The sequence below is a fragment of the Artemia sp. Qi Xiang Cuo genome, chromosome 11, assembly GCF_049724085.1.
Source record: "Artemia sp. Qi Xiang Cuo chromosome 11, ASM4972408v1, whole genome shotgun sequence".
Lineage (NCBI taxonomy): Eukaryota > Metazoa > Arthropoda > Branchiopoda > Anostraca > Artemiidae > Artemia > Artemia sp. Qi Xiang Cuo.
The window spans coordinates 4,254,645-4,271,073 of record NC_142804.1 but is presented as its reverse complement, the minus strand read 5'-3'; the positions used below and the strand labels follow the sequence as shown (position 1 = coordinate 4,271,073).

Below are 16,429 nucleotides of genomic sequence, written 5' to 3'. Positions count from 1 at the left end.
GTGGGATTGGCACATTCATGATCTTGTTGGGTACCTGAGAACTTGTTTCTTGATAATTTAGGGTTTTCTATGGATTTCATTGCAGTAGAGTCTCTCGACAAGTATTCAATATTATTCGCTGATCTTTCTCTTCTGTCTTCCTTGGTGCTCGTTCCAAGTACCATGTCAATTTCTGCTATTTTCTTATCAAAATCGTCTAATACGAATTTTGATTTTTGTTTGGGGATAACTGGAATTGGAAACTCTTTATTATCTTTACTATGCATTGTTTTACTGGCCTGTAATCCTTTATCCGGTCTTAGGAATTGAAATATCGATTCTTTGAGTTCATTCGTGTTTTTCTCTAGTCTTGTTACTTGTTGAAACAAGGTTTCGAAGGGTTTGGGGTCCTATTTCATAAAAAATTTTCCATGCATCATTGCTAGCTAGCAATGAATTTTCATGCTTGAATATTACTCCATGCTTTACGATATCTTTAGTGGCTGCGTGAACAACGAGCATTATGATGATATTCTTAAGCCTCATCTTTTTCTTTGTTTCTAGAATTAATTTATCATTAATTTTACCCATTTTTGCAAAATTCGTTTATTTTCTATTTTATTATTATTTTATATCAATTCAATTTTTGAATTGCTGTATGGCATTGCCCGAACAAAACTAAATTGTATACGCAAAATGGAATTTCTGTCTATGAATTATGTTTTGCGATTTGAATGGTCGCGGAAGTCATATCTTTACCCTGGTTGTTATATGCCTTTATGAATGGTTGAGATATACCTTAAAGGCTTAGTTAATAATTACTGTAAGACTTAATTTTATATAATATTTTTCGAGTAAGCAACATATGAATAAGTGACCAAGCACTATATAAATACACTGGTAACCTATTTTCATTATAAGTCTCTTAGTAAGATTATTTTTTATATTGCAACTGGAATTATTGGAATCTGCACTAAGACGAAATAATTTATATATATGAGAATAATTTATTGCACAGTTACATATTCCTATTATTGATAACTAATAGGTAGTTTAGAGTTTAGAATTTTCTCTTAATTTTCTTGTTATTATTATTATAGGCGTCTCTTTTTCTTTGGTGTGTTTTCATACGTTTCAGAAATAGTTTAATAGCAAGGGATTTGTATTCTTCAGATTCAGGGTCGAATAAAAATTGTTTTTAATATTGAATTTCTGACAAAGGATGATGTATGCCTTCATATTTGACACATTGGAGATTTTTTCAAGATTATAGCAAATTTTGGGGGCTCTACATTTATCAAGGAGTAAAAGGTCTGTTTGAGTGGGTCCTTTAGAATAGAAATACTTGATATTTAGGTTCTTTTGTAGGCGTCTTATTAATAATTGTAAACAACCAAGTTGTTTCGCGCTTCTTTTTCTATATTTTGTTTTGAATTCCCCTGTAGCCGGACGATATTTGGGGGTACTCGCGACTGCTAATCCATACTCATAAGTGTGGGGTTCATACCCTTTAAGATTGTATTTTAAATCCCATTCTTTCGGATATATCTGATTTCCTTGTTCGTCAACCACTAACATAGCAGCCGAATATATAATGTTCTCCTTCGCGTTCGTTATTGTAATGAATTCAGTATCAATTATCGCCTTTCGGATAGGCTTTGATTACGTTGCCATGATCTGAAAATGATCAGTTTATAACTAGACTGTCTTATACCGGTGAATTTTGTTTTTATTAATATCAATCTTTGTTAGGACATGGGTCGATTTTTCATAGAAAGTCTGAGGAGACCCTCAAAACCCAACAAACTAAGCGCTGCCTAGGGCTTGAGTTCCACCCCAGGCTTCCAACAATGCATGGCTAATCTATTTGAGTTCGATGACACAACTTAATACTGAGTTGGGAATGGTTTCCCTGGGTCATTTTGTAGAAATATAAGTTGATTTTCATGGAGGAGTATAGGAACTGTGTCTCCTACAAACTGAATAAAACACCGTTTGTAGGAGAAACAGAACCCAAATTTCCCACAATATCGAATCCGTCATTAATCTCAATAGCTGGGTTTATTTTGGGTTGTTTATTGATTCGTTCAGTTTTGTAGAGGTACAGTTGATTCTCGTAAGGAAGTTGAGATCCTCCACCCTCCGGGTAGCTCCCGATAAGTACACGCAAGCCTCCGTAGCAATTATATTTTTGTAGTTGTATTATTTTTATTCATACGAAACAAGTTCCTAAATTATTATTCCTTCATGACTTATTTTTTTAAAGGTATTTTAATCTGTCCGGTTTCTTAACCGTTCTACCTGACTGTGTCGTTACTTTTTCTTCTGTTTCTTGCAGGTTTTTATCTTTCGGTTTTGATAGTGAATTAAGATCAAATTTTTTTTGTTGTTTTTTAAAACATTGTTGCCCTTTTAATTTTGTTTCTTTACCGTGCGCGGCTACTGAAGTCGGTTTTGACTTTCCTGTTTCTTTAACTACCATATGGTCTAGCTCGCCGTCAGACTCTTCGGAACTGGTTTCCGATGATTCCGCATTAGAACTTTTAGAAGTGGCACTTTGCCTTTTTGAGGTGTCGCCTGCCCTTCCTTCGTAAATTTCTACTCCTCTGGAAGTAGAAGGTTTATTCTCTAAATCATCGCCTTGAGTTTTCAGCTCGGTAGACTTGACAGATTCTTGAGAGTTTTGAGAGGAATCAAAAGTTTTTGCGGGGTTCCTCCACTGTTTAAATGCCATGTCTTCAGGGGGATGGGGCATTTTTTGCACTAGTGTTTCCCTCCATGAAGTCCATTGTTTAGGCTTGACGTTGGACACGGTTATATCATGATACTGTCCTTTCTGGGCGTCCTTGGGAGTTTGACTCCAAGGCAACCTACTTTGCCTCGTTTTTATGGGGAAATTTATTAAATGCATAGCTTCTCGCAGATTTGTTTTAATTGAATCTTTGGGAGGAGCTTTCTTTATAGTACTACGCGGAGTTTCTGCAGCTCTGTTCAATTCCTCGTGTAGCGACAGGGGTCTCTCTATTGGGGTTGCTGGGGGAAACCATATCGTCTGGAAATCTTTTGGGGGTACAAGGGGTCGAAATCCTATCAGGAAAAATAGGGTTTTCGGAGATATCGTATAATCTAATTCTCCTGCGCTCTCCAACTCTTGCCTAACTATTTTATAAGTTTTCCTCATCCTATTTATACACTCTTGTTTGTAATCCTCTGTGATATTGCAAAATTGCCGGGACTGAATAATCTCATCATACGGGATTCTAAAGTTGCAACAAAAAAACTAGAACAAAGCACTTTCTTTTGTTATCTTTGAATAAGCGTCTTTGGTTATGTTGGTTACCAAAAATCGGCAATTAATCCAGTCGTTCTGACTTTTCTTTGCAAAGGTGCCTGATAAATACAGGGGTATTTTATGCAAATTCCCTATTTAACCATCTTCGTGTTAATGATAAGGAGTTGTCACCGCTTTCTCTATGCTAAGAAAACACATTAAATCTTTTGTTACATTTGAAACAAAATTGCTTTCGTTATCACTTATAACCTTATTTGGAATGCCAAATTTTAAAAATAATTTCGCTAATGCCTTACTTGTGGTGTACGCGCCTTGATTCTTTAACGCTTTTACAAAAGTGAATCCGGAAAAGTGATATATAACAGAAAGAATACAAGTATGGCCTCCGTTGGAAACAGGTAAGCCTCCACTGGTTCCATATAAATCAAATGAGACAATATCAAAGTGAAACCTCGCTACCGGGACTCTTTCTATTGGGGGGTTAGGATAGGCTTGGCTTTTTGTCTTAAGTTACACGCTTCGTATGTACTTACAAATTCCTTAAGTTTTGTTACTACCAACGGCACGTAAAAATATTGTTTTAATTTATGGAAAGTTTTCGTTACTCCTTAATGTCCACCTATATCTGAATGAAAATATTCGAATGCAGGTATTATTAAGTTTTGGGGTAATACAGGTATTATTGAGGTTTGGTTTCTATTTGCCGCAGCAGTCACGATTCTGCATAGTATTTCTTCATCAAGATCATAGTAAAAATTATCTATTTCTTTACTAAGAGTTTTGAGTTTATCTGATAACGCATCATCATTCACAAAATAATTAATAAGTGCTAAACACGTTTGGTCCTTTTTTTTATTTCTTTTCATATTTTCTAATGACAAGGGACAATAGTTATCCTTATTTTCTTTTACTGTGTCTTTGGCTTTGTTTTTCTTACATTTGTGTTTACTCTTAGTATTGATAGCGTTAATTTTGTTCTCCTCTGCTTCTGACGGCATGTTTTCTAGGAATCTACTCAAAAAGTCACAAGCTGCATTTTGTTCACCTTTTAAATATTCAAATTCATAATCTAGATCTTGGATTTTTATAATCTATCTGGCTACAATTCCCGTGGGGGTTTTAAATGTGCGCAGGTACTGCAGGCTTTTATGGTCTGATCGTAGCATAAATTTTCTACCAATTAAATAGTGTCTAAATTTATCCAAATGGTGGATTATAGATAACAATTCTAAGTTTGTGGCGGAATAACTACTTTTGCCTTTTGATAAGGTTCTACTCGAATAGCATATAAATTTTTATATTTTATTTTCTTGAGGCGTTCCCTCTATTTAATTAGGTGTATCTACCGGGATTATTTACAAAAGAACAGTGATAATGCCTTACAAGATTGTGTCGGTCGTAATTACAAATTGTCAATTCTTGAAATCAGGCAGCGACAATATTGGTTCCAAAGTCAGTGCCCTTTTGAGATGGTCTAGGGAAGTTTGAGCTTCCTGGGACCAGGTAACATTTTGGGAGTTTCCTTTAGTTAATTCCGTGAGGGGTTTTGCAATTTGGGCGCAATTGCGCACGAATTTTCTAGAGTTGTCAGTAAGGCCTAAAATTCCTCTTAATTCCTTCATAGTTCTAGGGGGTTTGAGGTTTTAAAAACATTTTATTTTATCTGGGTCTGGGGATATCTCTCCTTGCGTCACCACTACTCCTAAAAATTTAATTTTAGGTTGAAATAAATTTACTTTTTCAGGTCGGCATTTTAAATTTCCCTCTCTGAATTTCTCGAACACATTAGCTTATCTTGCTAAGTGTTTTTCAGCGTTTTCTCCTACGCATATGACATCATCAACAAAATTAATGATATTCTTTAATCCTCTTGATAGGTGCATTAAGGTTCTATATAATGCGCTTGAACTCGTCTTGAGTCCAAAAGGTATTCTTAAGTATTCATAGGAACCACAATTCGTCGTAGAAAATGTAGTTTTATGGACATCTTTTTCGGCTATTTTCACTTGGTGGTAACCTTGGGTAAGATCCAAAGAAGTAAAAATTTTATTTTTGCTTGTGATAGTCAAGGATTTCATCTATTCTTGGTAAAGGAGATTTATCACTAACTACTTGTTTTTTAAGGGCTCTATAATCTACTACAAATCTTAGATCACCATTCTGTTTGGTACCAAGATCACTGGTGCAGAATACGGACTTATACTGGGGCATATAATCTCATTTTTTTCTAATTCATGAATTTTATTTTTTAACCACTCTTTGTGCTTATACGACAAACGATATGGCTTTTTCGCGACAGGATTACCGGTTGTTAGAATTGAATGTTCATAAGACGGTATCAGTCCGATGTTATCTTCAGATGTGGAAAATACATCTTTGAAATTCCATAATAATTCGCATAATTTTTTCTTAAGTTCTAAGTCCGTAATATGATCCATATTAAATTTTTTTAAGAATTGCGATTTAGTTAGAGGGTATTTGTTAATTGAGGTTTTAAAGCCATTAACTAGGTTTCTTTTGGAATTTTCCCACCTATCTAAATCATTCTCCGAGATAACTTGAATTTGAACTAAACATGTTGCCTTTTTTATTGTAATTGTACAGGAGCGGATCCAGGATTTTTTTCGGGGGGGGGGTTTACTAATTTTTGACTTTTTCGGGGGGGGGGGGTTACTTATTTTTGACGCAGTTTTCGACTAATTTTACTGATTTTTACCTAGGTTTTACTAATTTTCGACTTATTTTCGACTCGGTCAAAAATTTCGGGGGGGGGGGGGTTCAAACCGGGTAACCCCCCTGGATACGGCCTTGTAATTGTATCATTTTCATGGTTATTAGTTATCCAAATAAAACTTTCTCCTTTGTCGTAAGATATAATCTATTCCTCGCATAACAGATTTTCAGGAATTTCATTCTACGGGATCGAAGCCATATTTTGGATTTGCTATCCACTGGTTCGATCATCTGTGATATTTGAATTCTTTGCATAGTTTTGGGAGGGACTTTTGTTTTCCATATTGCGAATCCATAATATTTTTCTTTATTTTCATTGTCTATTAAATTTAGACTGGCATTATCCTTCAATGATAATGGCTGTACATTAACCGCATTGAAGTTCCCTGTTTTTTTCCATAATCCCACTATTTTCTTGATTCAATTCGACATCTATCGTCGCATATGTCCTATTTTTGTTTTGGCAGATTCAACCCACCTGTCATTTAAATTTGCTTCATTTCGACAATGTCTCCCAGAATAAGTAAACAAATTTCTGATTGTGCCATGTCCTCTTTGTAGCGAGACATTAGGTTCAAAAGATTGCGACATTATACCGCCAGAAATTTTATTTAGTGTTACATTCTCTTCGTAACCTCTGTTACAATTTCTAAAGGTAAAAATTCCTTCCCAAACCTTACCCTGGTAGACAAGCCTTTCGTTCGCTATGTCTAATAATACCTTACTCGACCTTAAAAAATTTGCGCCGATGATGGCCTCATATGGAAAGTTATTGCATATTGTAAAATTTGTCGGAAAATTCTATTATCCCTTTTACGTCTAGGCAAATTGAACCTTTTGCATCCAATTTATGCCCTGTTACACTAGTTAAATTTGGATTATTAACATTTTTCTGTCGCCTAATATGCGGAGGCAACATATTAAATACGCATGAGTTTATGATATTAACCTTGGCACCAGAGTCAAGTAAATCCTTAAACACGAAAATTTCCATACTATAATAAATAAAAATATGAAACGGACTATTACTATCACTAAAGGATAGTACTATTATTGGGTTGGACCTATAAAATATTCTGGGCCCCTTCTGGGTCCAATTTATTCTTCTGAGAGGCCTGACACGTTTCCTTGAGGAGTTATTTCATACGTCAGTGTCTGCAATAGAGATTCGGATATGTCCATGGAATCTGTAGCTAATTGATTTACATTTGTTCGCCAATTTTGCCATATATTATTACGGTAGTTTGGATTTCTTGCGCCAGTGCCGGGTGCTGGCGTTAACTGCAAATGCCGTTGGCTTGAAAAATTTGCATATCCCGTCGGCAAATTTTCGGGATTTCTATATACCATCCTTGCACCATATTGGTTTTGACGAGTATTTGGGTTTTTGAATCGATAATTATTTTGTATAATGGGGGGAGGTTTATACAAATTTGGCTGGTAAGCATTGGGAGGTACTGATTGGTGCAATCTTCCCTGGCTATAGACTAGTGCACCACAGGCGCTAAAATTAGTTCTCCTGAATAAATGGTTGCCATAATTTTGCGTATAATCGAAGGCAATCCTTGGTGTCGTTTTGTCCCTCATCCTAAAGCGACACTCTCTCGCGATATTCACAGGTCGATTACAGTTATAGCATCTTACAATTGTGGAACTATTTCCATAATTGATTGGTTTAATGGGCTGAAAACTTACTGTTTTCTGCCTAGTGGGCTCTTGCGTTCTATTTCTTTGTGGCACTGGGGAATTATCCTTTGAAAAGAAATTTGGACAAGCTTGATCGCCCTTTAAGGTCAGGCTTGCGTTTGATTCGCCTAGGCTATTTATTTTTGTTTTACTGTGATTTGCCGTTTGAATATTTTTGGATATTTCCATTCTATGTAATTTTGGGGGGAGCCCTTGCAAAAAGGCGTGTAGTATGATTTTTTTATACAATTCTCCTGAACCTTTTCCGAATGTTGCTTCTATTGAAATCCGTATATTGTGAAGATATTCTCTTATATTCTGTGTATGGTCAAAGCATACCATTCCGTGTTTTAATTTGTTAGTTGAACTAGTTTTGATGAATCTATCTTTGAATGCCGTTAACAGTTTGTCTATTGAATTTATCGGCAAGTTTTCATCATCTCATATAGTATTTTCAATCTGCTTTAGGAAGGTTAAGGCCTGCCCGCTTAATCTTAGTAGGAGCATACCGACTAACGTTTCTTGCTCTGTTTTTTTAATTCTACAAACTGGGCCAATTGGATATTAAATTCGTCGAAATCTGTTTGTCCATCATATTGCGGAATAGATTTTGTTATTTCTACATTTTCCGCGACCAACTTTTGCGCAATAACTAGTTCGCTTAGTTCTTCTGAAATTTTTACGTTTGAAATATTTAAATTGCGAAGTTGGTTTAAAAATTATATACTCACAGTAAACTTATTTTTCACTTAACCTACTTGGGGGAGGCTATTATCTCCTATGAGATATTCTAAAGGGTTTTTCTATAATAACTTAGCGGTTATAGGCCTAATCACTTTTTCTTATAAGTATGTATCTATCCAATGATTTAAATTTAAATTACGAAGTTTGTAGCATAACTAGTTCGCGTGCTTTCATCCAAGTTTCCGAACGCGCCAAACGTAATGTTTAGGGTTTTAAATCTGTATACCGATCGCGCCAACTGAGCTGTTAAGGTTAAAAGACGGTAAGTTGAACATTACAAGTTTTTCGATCTCGCTATTTGTAATGCCAAGGATTGTGCCAATTGTGCCATCGAGGACTGCGCCACAGCAATTGGGAGTAAGGTAAATGGGTGACCGCGCCTCTCTCAATCTTAGAGAGAAAATAAAATATGTAACTACAAAAGTGTAACTTCTTTTCCTCGAGTTATCTCCAAATCAGATTCCTGAGGGAGCGCTGAATATGGAGTACAATTGAACTAGTTATCTACTGTGCGATGAAATACAGGCATATAATAAAAAAAAACATAAATAGAAAAGTAATGGTTTTATTGAAACTTACATTTTAGGTGCACGACAATGCAGGTATATGACCAAAAGTTCATTTCAAAATAGACGACAATATAGCCAAAGTTAATCATTTAATTGACTCTCCGTGATCATACTAGTAATCTTAATGATGACAATAATAATAATAATCACGAAAAAACACTTTTCATCACAATATAACCGAAGTCTAGATTCTGCGCTCTAGGAGCTATTTCGCGATTGGCGCAAGTCCTGTGGAGGGCCCGCTACTGTGTTATTATGTTTACCAACTCAACTCATTATGCTAACTGCCCATCCAATAATTTGTTTTCAATATTTTGATGATTAAATATTCGTACTCCTTTTATAACTTGAGACTTCCTGTGAATTTTGTATCTCGTGATTTTTTTATTGCCAAGTATCTTCGCGAAATTCAAAACCATCTTCCTTGTCTAGCTGAGAAAAAAATGCATTTTTTCTTTTGCTGATTAAGAATTTAGACTCAAGTTTGAAACGGGATTTAAGCTTAAGTAGGGAGAGTTTAATTTATGTCGGAAGTATCCTTAGAAACAATTTTATTTTTTGTATTTTAAATATATCACATATTACTTACGGTACAATAGATATTTCAGCATATTGAGAATTCAGGGGATGCTGTGCTAGTAATTTAACCTTTCTAATTAATTATCTCACTTTTCTGTATTCTATTCATATGATAAGATTGATTTAAATTGACACAATCCAATTGAAGGGCTTCGACCTGCCATCTACTGACTTTTACCCTGTTGTCAAAAATAATGACGGTAGGGGGGAGTATCTCCCTCCTTAGGTGACACCTTTGCTGCCGATTACGCTCAGTTAGCAGGCGTCTCTGTGAAGTCAGCGAACCAGGATAAGAATATGAGACAGTGACCTGTCATCTACTGACTTTCGACCTGCCATCTACTGACTTTTACCCTGTTGTCGAATATAATGACGATGGGGGGGGAGAGGGTATCTCCCTCCTCACTTGCGGCTCGGCTGCCGCTTACGCTCAGCTAGGAGGAGTCTGCGAAGTCAGCGGGCCAGGATAAGAATATGAGACAATGATTCGCGTAACTGGATTGATAGAAGGAATTTGTGACGGAGGTCAAGGAATGTTGATGGGGGTGGAAGGGATGGCTACGGAGATTTGTCACAAGGGGTGTTCTGTGGTTTTCATAAGGATAAAATGATGATCAGGCAGGGACGGAACAAATTCAACCCACCCTTCCCCAAGAAAGAAATAATTGTAAATATTTATAAAGTTCAAATTAAAATTGAAATTTCTGAGAAAGAGTGACGTGACAGAAAAAATAAAGGCCATCTTTGAAATCAGCACTAATGAAAATACATCACGTTCAGCTATTACTTCCCTTGTATATTTTTTCATCGTAGGTCTTTGTAGATGATTGATTCTACATTGATCGATAATCGTAAATAACTTATTCTATCAATTCGTTAGAGATATTCTTTCAAAAATTAATTTCAAATAAAATTTCGTCTTTTTTTCTTCTTTGCTTTTTTTAATTGTGGTAGTAGCATTAAAAAGACTGGGGTTGCCTTAAACTAATAGCTATTAGTCTAGTACAGATTATATTTTATCCGATCACTAATTCTTTTTTCGGTCTCCCTTGGAGTTGATGTCTCTGGGCTGGTTGTTTACTTGAGGTGGTGTGATATTGCGATACTATCCTTACTAGCTTGTGATTTTGAGATTTTTGAGGTGGGTGATTGGCAGGGTCGTATTCAGGGGGGGGGGGAAACACAGTTTATTTCTCCCTCCCCTCCGCCAGACGATTTCTCCAACTCTTAGATTTCCCCTCCGTCAGTGATATTCAACCTGAGGCAGACTGCTTGCACCAAGAGGTTTGGCTTTGACGCAGCAAATGGGAAAAATTCCGATCGCAGAAAGACCTCCTTGTGCTCTCTCTTCTCTTCCGCTCTTCTTTTCCCCCAAATATTTCACTTTATTCGCTATTCTTGCGATGTTGCCCATAATCACTGCTACTCCAGATAGAAGCTTCTCAATAATTAGAAGGCTAAAAACTTGGCTAAGAAATTCAACAGGACAAGAAAGGCTGAGTGGTTGAGCCCTTGCTCCCCGTCCATAGGAGCACTGGTATCTACCCTGAAAAGATAATAGATATTTTGCTGGGAAGAAAAATCGTCATTTAAACTTTTTTTGTAAATACTTATTGTTTGAATTTGGCAAAACCTTTTGATCGACTTTACGAATCTATAATGTATATCAATACTTGTCTTGCTTATATGGCACTAAAAAAACGCCAATTAGAGATACAACAGTATTTGGACGCGTCCTTGTTCGCAAGGTGCGGACTATCGGGACAAAGTCCATAGGAGCATATTCTTTTGCTCCCCCCTCCCCCTGAACATGAATCCTGGATATGGCTTTGGCAACTAGATTTTTTATTTTGTTTGTGTTTTTGTATTTAGTATATTGCAATATTGCATAAGTAGGCTTAGTATAATGAATTTTTTGATTGATATTTTTATCTCTCCTGGTCTTTCTGGGCCTTGCTTACGGGTGAGGCTATGTTAAAGTTAATTTTTTGTGCTGTGAATTTATTATTATTAATTATTTTGTTATATTATTGTGAAGTGGAAATAAGATCTTACCTTAGAGACAGAGCTAATCTGTTATGAAATGTTGACTTATGTCCCCTTCTTTTCAGTCCGTCTGGTTGGGACAATGAGAAGAAAATAGCCATTCTTCACGAAAATATGGTTTCTGTGAAACCGAGTGATTACTATACAGACGTTATCACGAAACCTGCAGTAAGAAAAGTAAGTTCATAGCCTTATCCTGAATTGGTACAAAATTATATTAAGTTGCTATGAGCCACTTAGATGAATTTTGGCGGGTTGAATTTAATTCTATATTAAAAAATTTAGAGTTTATTATATCCTTGCTCGCAACAGGGCTGAAACATTTTCAAAAACACGTGAGATTGTGCATATTAATTTTTTTTTTCTTTACTGACTAAATGGAAGACTAATTTGGCTTAAAAAAAAGTCCAAGTCTAGGAGAACTTTACCTTTTAATGATCGTTTAGTACATAGTTGTTAACCGGCAGGGAAAGTGCCCCAAGGTACATAAATGGGAGAGGGGAGGGACTTAGAGTCTGTGCTTCTTGAAATTTTATGATAATTTGATCTTTTGAAGAGGTATTTGACAAACTAGAACTTGGATGTTTTATTTTAACTGATGAAATTCATGACTAGTTTGGCCTTCAATAATTGAAAAGAAACAACATTGAAAGCTTATCCCAAGATACGGGAGAAGACTTTACATAAGTATGGACAGTTTCTCCCTATCCTTGTCTGATTGGGGGATTTTCTTTTGCTATTTTTTAGGTGAAACAATGCCCCCCCCCCCGAAATGTTTGTCCGACTCGTAGTAATGTAACGAAAATGAACATAAACATATTTTTTACGTGTTTTTTATTTTATTTTTATCCCCCCCCCCCAAAAAAAAAAAAAAATCCAGACGTTCGAGCAGCTACCAAAATAGCTTTTCTTACTAGTTCACTAGATGTAATAGTTATTTACCTCCTGACTTATAAATTTTGCCATTCCAGACATCATTGCGACAGTAACTTAGTCAGACTCGAACTTTATGCTTGAAAGATATTGTTGAACTGTGTGACTGAATTTCAAAGAATTAATCTTTGGGTATTTATTTCCTTTTCATGAAGAGAAGGAAACTAAAAAAAAAGAAAAAGATTCTCAAATGGCAAACCTCCGACATTAGAATAACATTGCCAATCTGTGACACATTGGCTAATAAAGAAAAATAAATGTCAAAATTAACGGCTTTATCCCAAAATGGTTCACAATATGCAGGCACACAGTGGTGTATGCGGGATTTACTACAACGATTGCTACAAAGGCCCCCTCCTCCACAGGGATTTTGAATAAGACGGATCGAAAATGCATTTTTGGAAGCCATTAAAATCTTCCATCCTAAGAACATTCCCATTGACACCCCTGCTCCCCTCCCCCTAAGTGTGGATATGTGTTTATATTAGTTGATATATGTTTGTGGATATATCTTTATTAATGTGGATATATGTTAAATGTGGATATACCTATATGGTAGATTATTTTGACCCTGGTATGTAATCATTTTGTCCAGTTCTTTCTGGTCTGTTTTTGAATAATAGTTTTACATCATTCTAGTTCCTGGAAATAGAGATTAGCGAATTTATCTATTAGGATGGGGGATGGAATCACGGAAAAGGGGTTTTTAGGTCATAATTATCCCAGAAGAGGATCTTTGGAACCACTCATTGGGGAATTAAGTATTCCCCAATTAAGGATTCTGCCCTTAATTCCTATTACCCACAGGCTGGTATGTTCAGGACTATAATAATTGCTCTTGCAAGGGGGTCCAAAGTTAGAACAAATCTTTAGCAAGAAATACTGGAAAATTTGATACTACCATGGAATTATAGCCCTAGGCAACCAGAGGCTCTGACTGTAACAAACACTCCTTCTTCACTGCACCCTGTTTTAAAGCTTGCGTAAAAAAAAAAAATTCTCCTAAAAGAATAAGAAATATTTCTCCAATTCGTAAATTGATTCTAAAAATGCAGGTAAAAAACAACTAAATTTCCTGCCAAATATGAGTAACCCCTTCCGTCCTTTGAACGAAAACTCTGATTAAATCATTACAGTTGAACCACATTGTTCATAAAGAGCCATATCTAAGAGGGATAGGGCCAAGATTTTCATAGACCCTGTTTTTGAACACGTGCGGGGCAGATTCATGCTGGAGTAAGTCGAGTTGGGATAGAAGAAGCTCGGCCAAATTCAAAATTAGGACAGTGAATCTCATTGTGTTTGGGCCTTCTTTTTTCTTTTGAAGAATTAACAATAAAAGAATATTTATTTCAGTAAGGTGCAGTAATATCTTCTGAAATTAAAAAATATTCGCACATTCGTCAATTGAAAGGCTTTGTGTCCCTCATTTCAAGGATTTTAACCTCAGATATTGGTTGTAACCAAGAAGCATTTTATGAGGAGAAAAAACGAATAGAAAATATATCTATATTAAGTAAAAGTAATAGTCTTATTGTTTATCATTATTGACTACCTTGAAGGCTATTAGATGCAGTCTAAATATGTCATGAGAAATGCTTGAAACATGTCACTATGGCACTAATTCGTAGCACATTATATCACCGGAGGCTATGACAGTCGCAATCACTCCTTTGTCATAGCCCAGCCTTTCTCTTACGACCTTATTTTATAGGGCAGAACTGTGTTTACAGTCTTTTTTCATTTTGAGAATGTGCTCCCCCGTGATTCGCTCTTTCTTGATGTAAATGGGGGTCATCAGGGATGGATACAGCAATACTGTGTAGTTGTTTTTTTTTTGGGGGGGGGGAGGGGGGAGGGCCAAAACTTTGGCTCCCAAAGTAGCACCTCGTGGATCGATCGAAGTACTATTTATTGATACGTAAAGTAAGTAGTAAGTAGTAAAGTAATGTAGGTGTTATCGGTCAAGTACGATTTGAAAAATATCTGAAGAACAAAGAAAAACATTTGAAAATCGAAACTTGAAACCATTTGTAACTCTGATTGTCAAGTTCGTTAACATTAATTATATGAATTTTTTTTACTCCAATGAGTAAAAAAGTGGGGGAAAGCCAGGGGATCAGAATTATTATTTTATTGGTGTTTATTCATCTTCAGTTCTCGACGAATTATCGGCGGTTTTTGTGTTCTTCACAAAACTGAAAGGTTTTAAGTGATACCCGTGAAGTGGTTAATTGAACACATTTACTTTGGATCAGTAGAAATATAGATGCCAATAATTCTTATATAGAAACTTAAATTTTTCTATTTATGCACTTCACAATATTTCTTGATTTTTTGTGGATTGTAAGTCCAACTATCATTACTTAATGTTCGATCCATATATTTAGAAACTGATAATTTGTAAACTAACTTATACTGAGCAGGGTCAGACCACTTCGTTCATAAAGAGTTGAGTTTGGCACCTCGTTGCACGCTGTTCTTACTGCAGTGAAGTCTAAGGGCACTAATTAGTTATAATTCCAGCTAAATAGCGTTAATCTAAAATTTAACCGAAAAACTTCGGGCATATCTTCCCCTTGTTTCTCTATTATCCATGGTTTTATCTTGCATTTAGTTGCACAAACCATCCATGTCACTTCAAACACTATAAGTTTCAGTATGACCTTTATGTTTTTTTTTTATGTAGGAAAAAACCATGCTGATAAAAAACACCGTGATTTCTATGCTTTAGATGAAGGAAAATACCGCGCCTTCTATACTGTAGATGAAGTAAAAACCATGACTTATGAAGTAAAACACCGCGCCTTCTATACTGTAGATGAAGTAAAAACCATGACTTCTGTATATATGAAGGAAAATACCGCGCCTTCTATACTGTAGATGAAGTAAAAACCACGACTTCTATATATATGAAGGAAAATACCGCGCCTTCTATACTGTAGATGAAGTAAAAACCATGACTTCTATATATATGTAGGAAAATACCGCGCCTTCTATACTATAGATGAAGTAAAAACCATGACTTCTAAATATATGAAGGAAAACACCGTGCGTGAAGGAAAACAACTTCCTTGCACTGTTCTATTTTCCACCTCTTTTCTGCGTCATTTTTTCCCTTATCCTTTCCTTTCCTGTATCCTTTCCTTTATCCTTTACTTTATCCTTTCCTTTACTCTTTCCTTTACTCTTTCCTTTATCTATTCCTTTATCCTTTCCTTTATCCTTTCCTTTATTCTTTCCTTTATCTATTCCTTTATCCTTTCCTTTAGCTATTCCTTTTATCCTTTCCCTTATCCTTTCCTTTCCTTTCCTTTATCCTTTCCTTTATCCTTTCCCTTATCCGGAATCATTTATTAACATAAAAGCTTTCGTAGTCAGGGTTTAAATCCCGACTAAATCGTGCTATTATTTACAAAGTAAACAAAGACACAAAAAAATTAATACACATGTCACTTATTGTAGACAGAAACATAAAAAGGCACAGACGAATTGCTGAAGTGATTAGTGCAACACTTGGGCTGGGCTAGCTTTGTTGCTTTTGATCTTGTAGTTACTTTTTTTGTCAGCATTGAGGGTAATATATTTCTGTGTTTATCACTTGTCAGAAGAAAGTGGCCAAATTTACAGATAAGTTGAAAACGGTGATCGTGGAGTGACGGCAAATTTAGTTGAGACAGTGCTGATTCGTAATCAGTGTACTGATCAGACAGTATGGCCTTCACCGCTCTTTTCTGGACTGATTCGAGTACTTCGCTCATATAGGCAGTGTTCTGAACCTGTGGACCCCATACAGGGCACGCATACTCTAATATCGGGCGAATATATGTCAGGTAGGCTGTTTTCAATTGCGGCACTGAAAAACCAA

General features: G+C 35.9%; 1 protein-coding gene across 1 annotated transcript in view; it reads left to right on the top strand.

Annotated features, from left to right (window-relative positions):
- Dlic (dynein light intermediate chain) overlaps window positions 1–16,429 on the top strand; it is a 99,839-nt gene that overhangs the window by 62,651 nt on the left and 20,759 nt on the right. Inside the window, exon 7 of the mRNA XM_089097435.1 lies at window positions 11,694–11,805. Coding sequence (XP_088953561.1) covers window positions 11,694–11,805 — 112 coding nt within the window. The remainder of the gene's footprint in view (window positions 1–11,693; window positions 11,806–16,429) is intronic.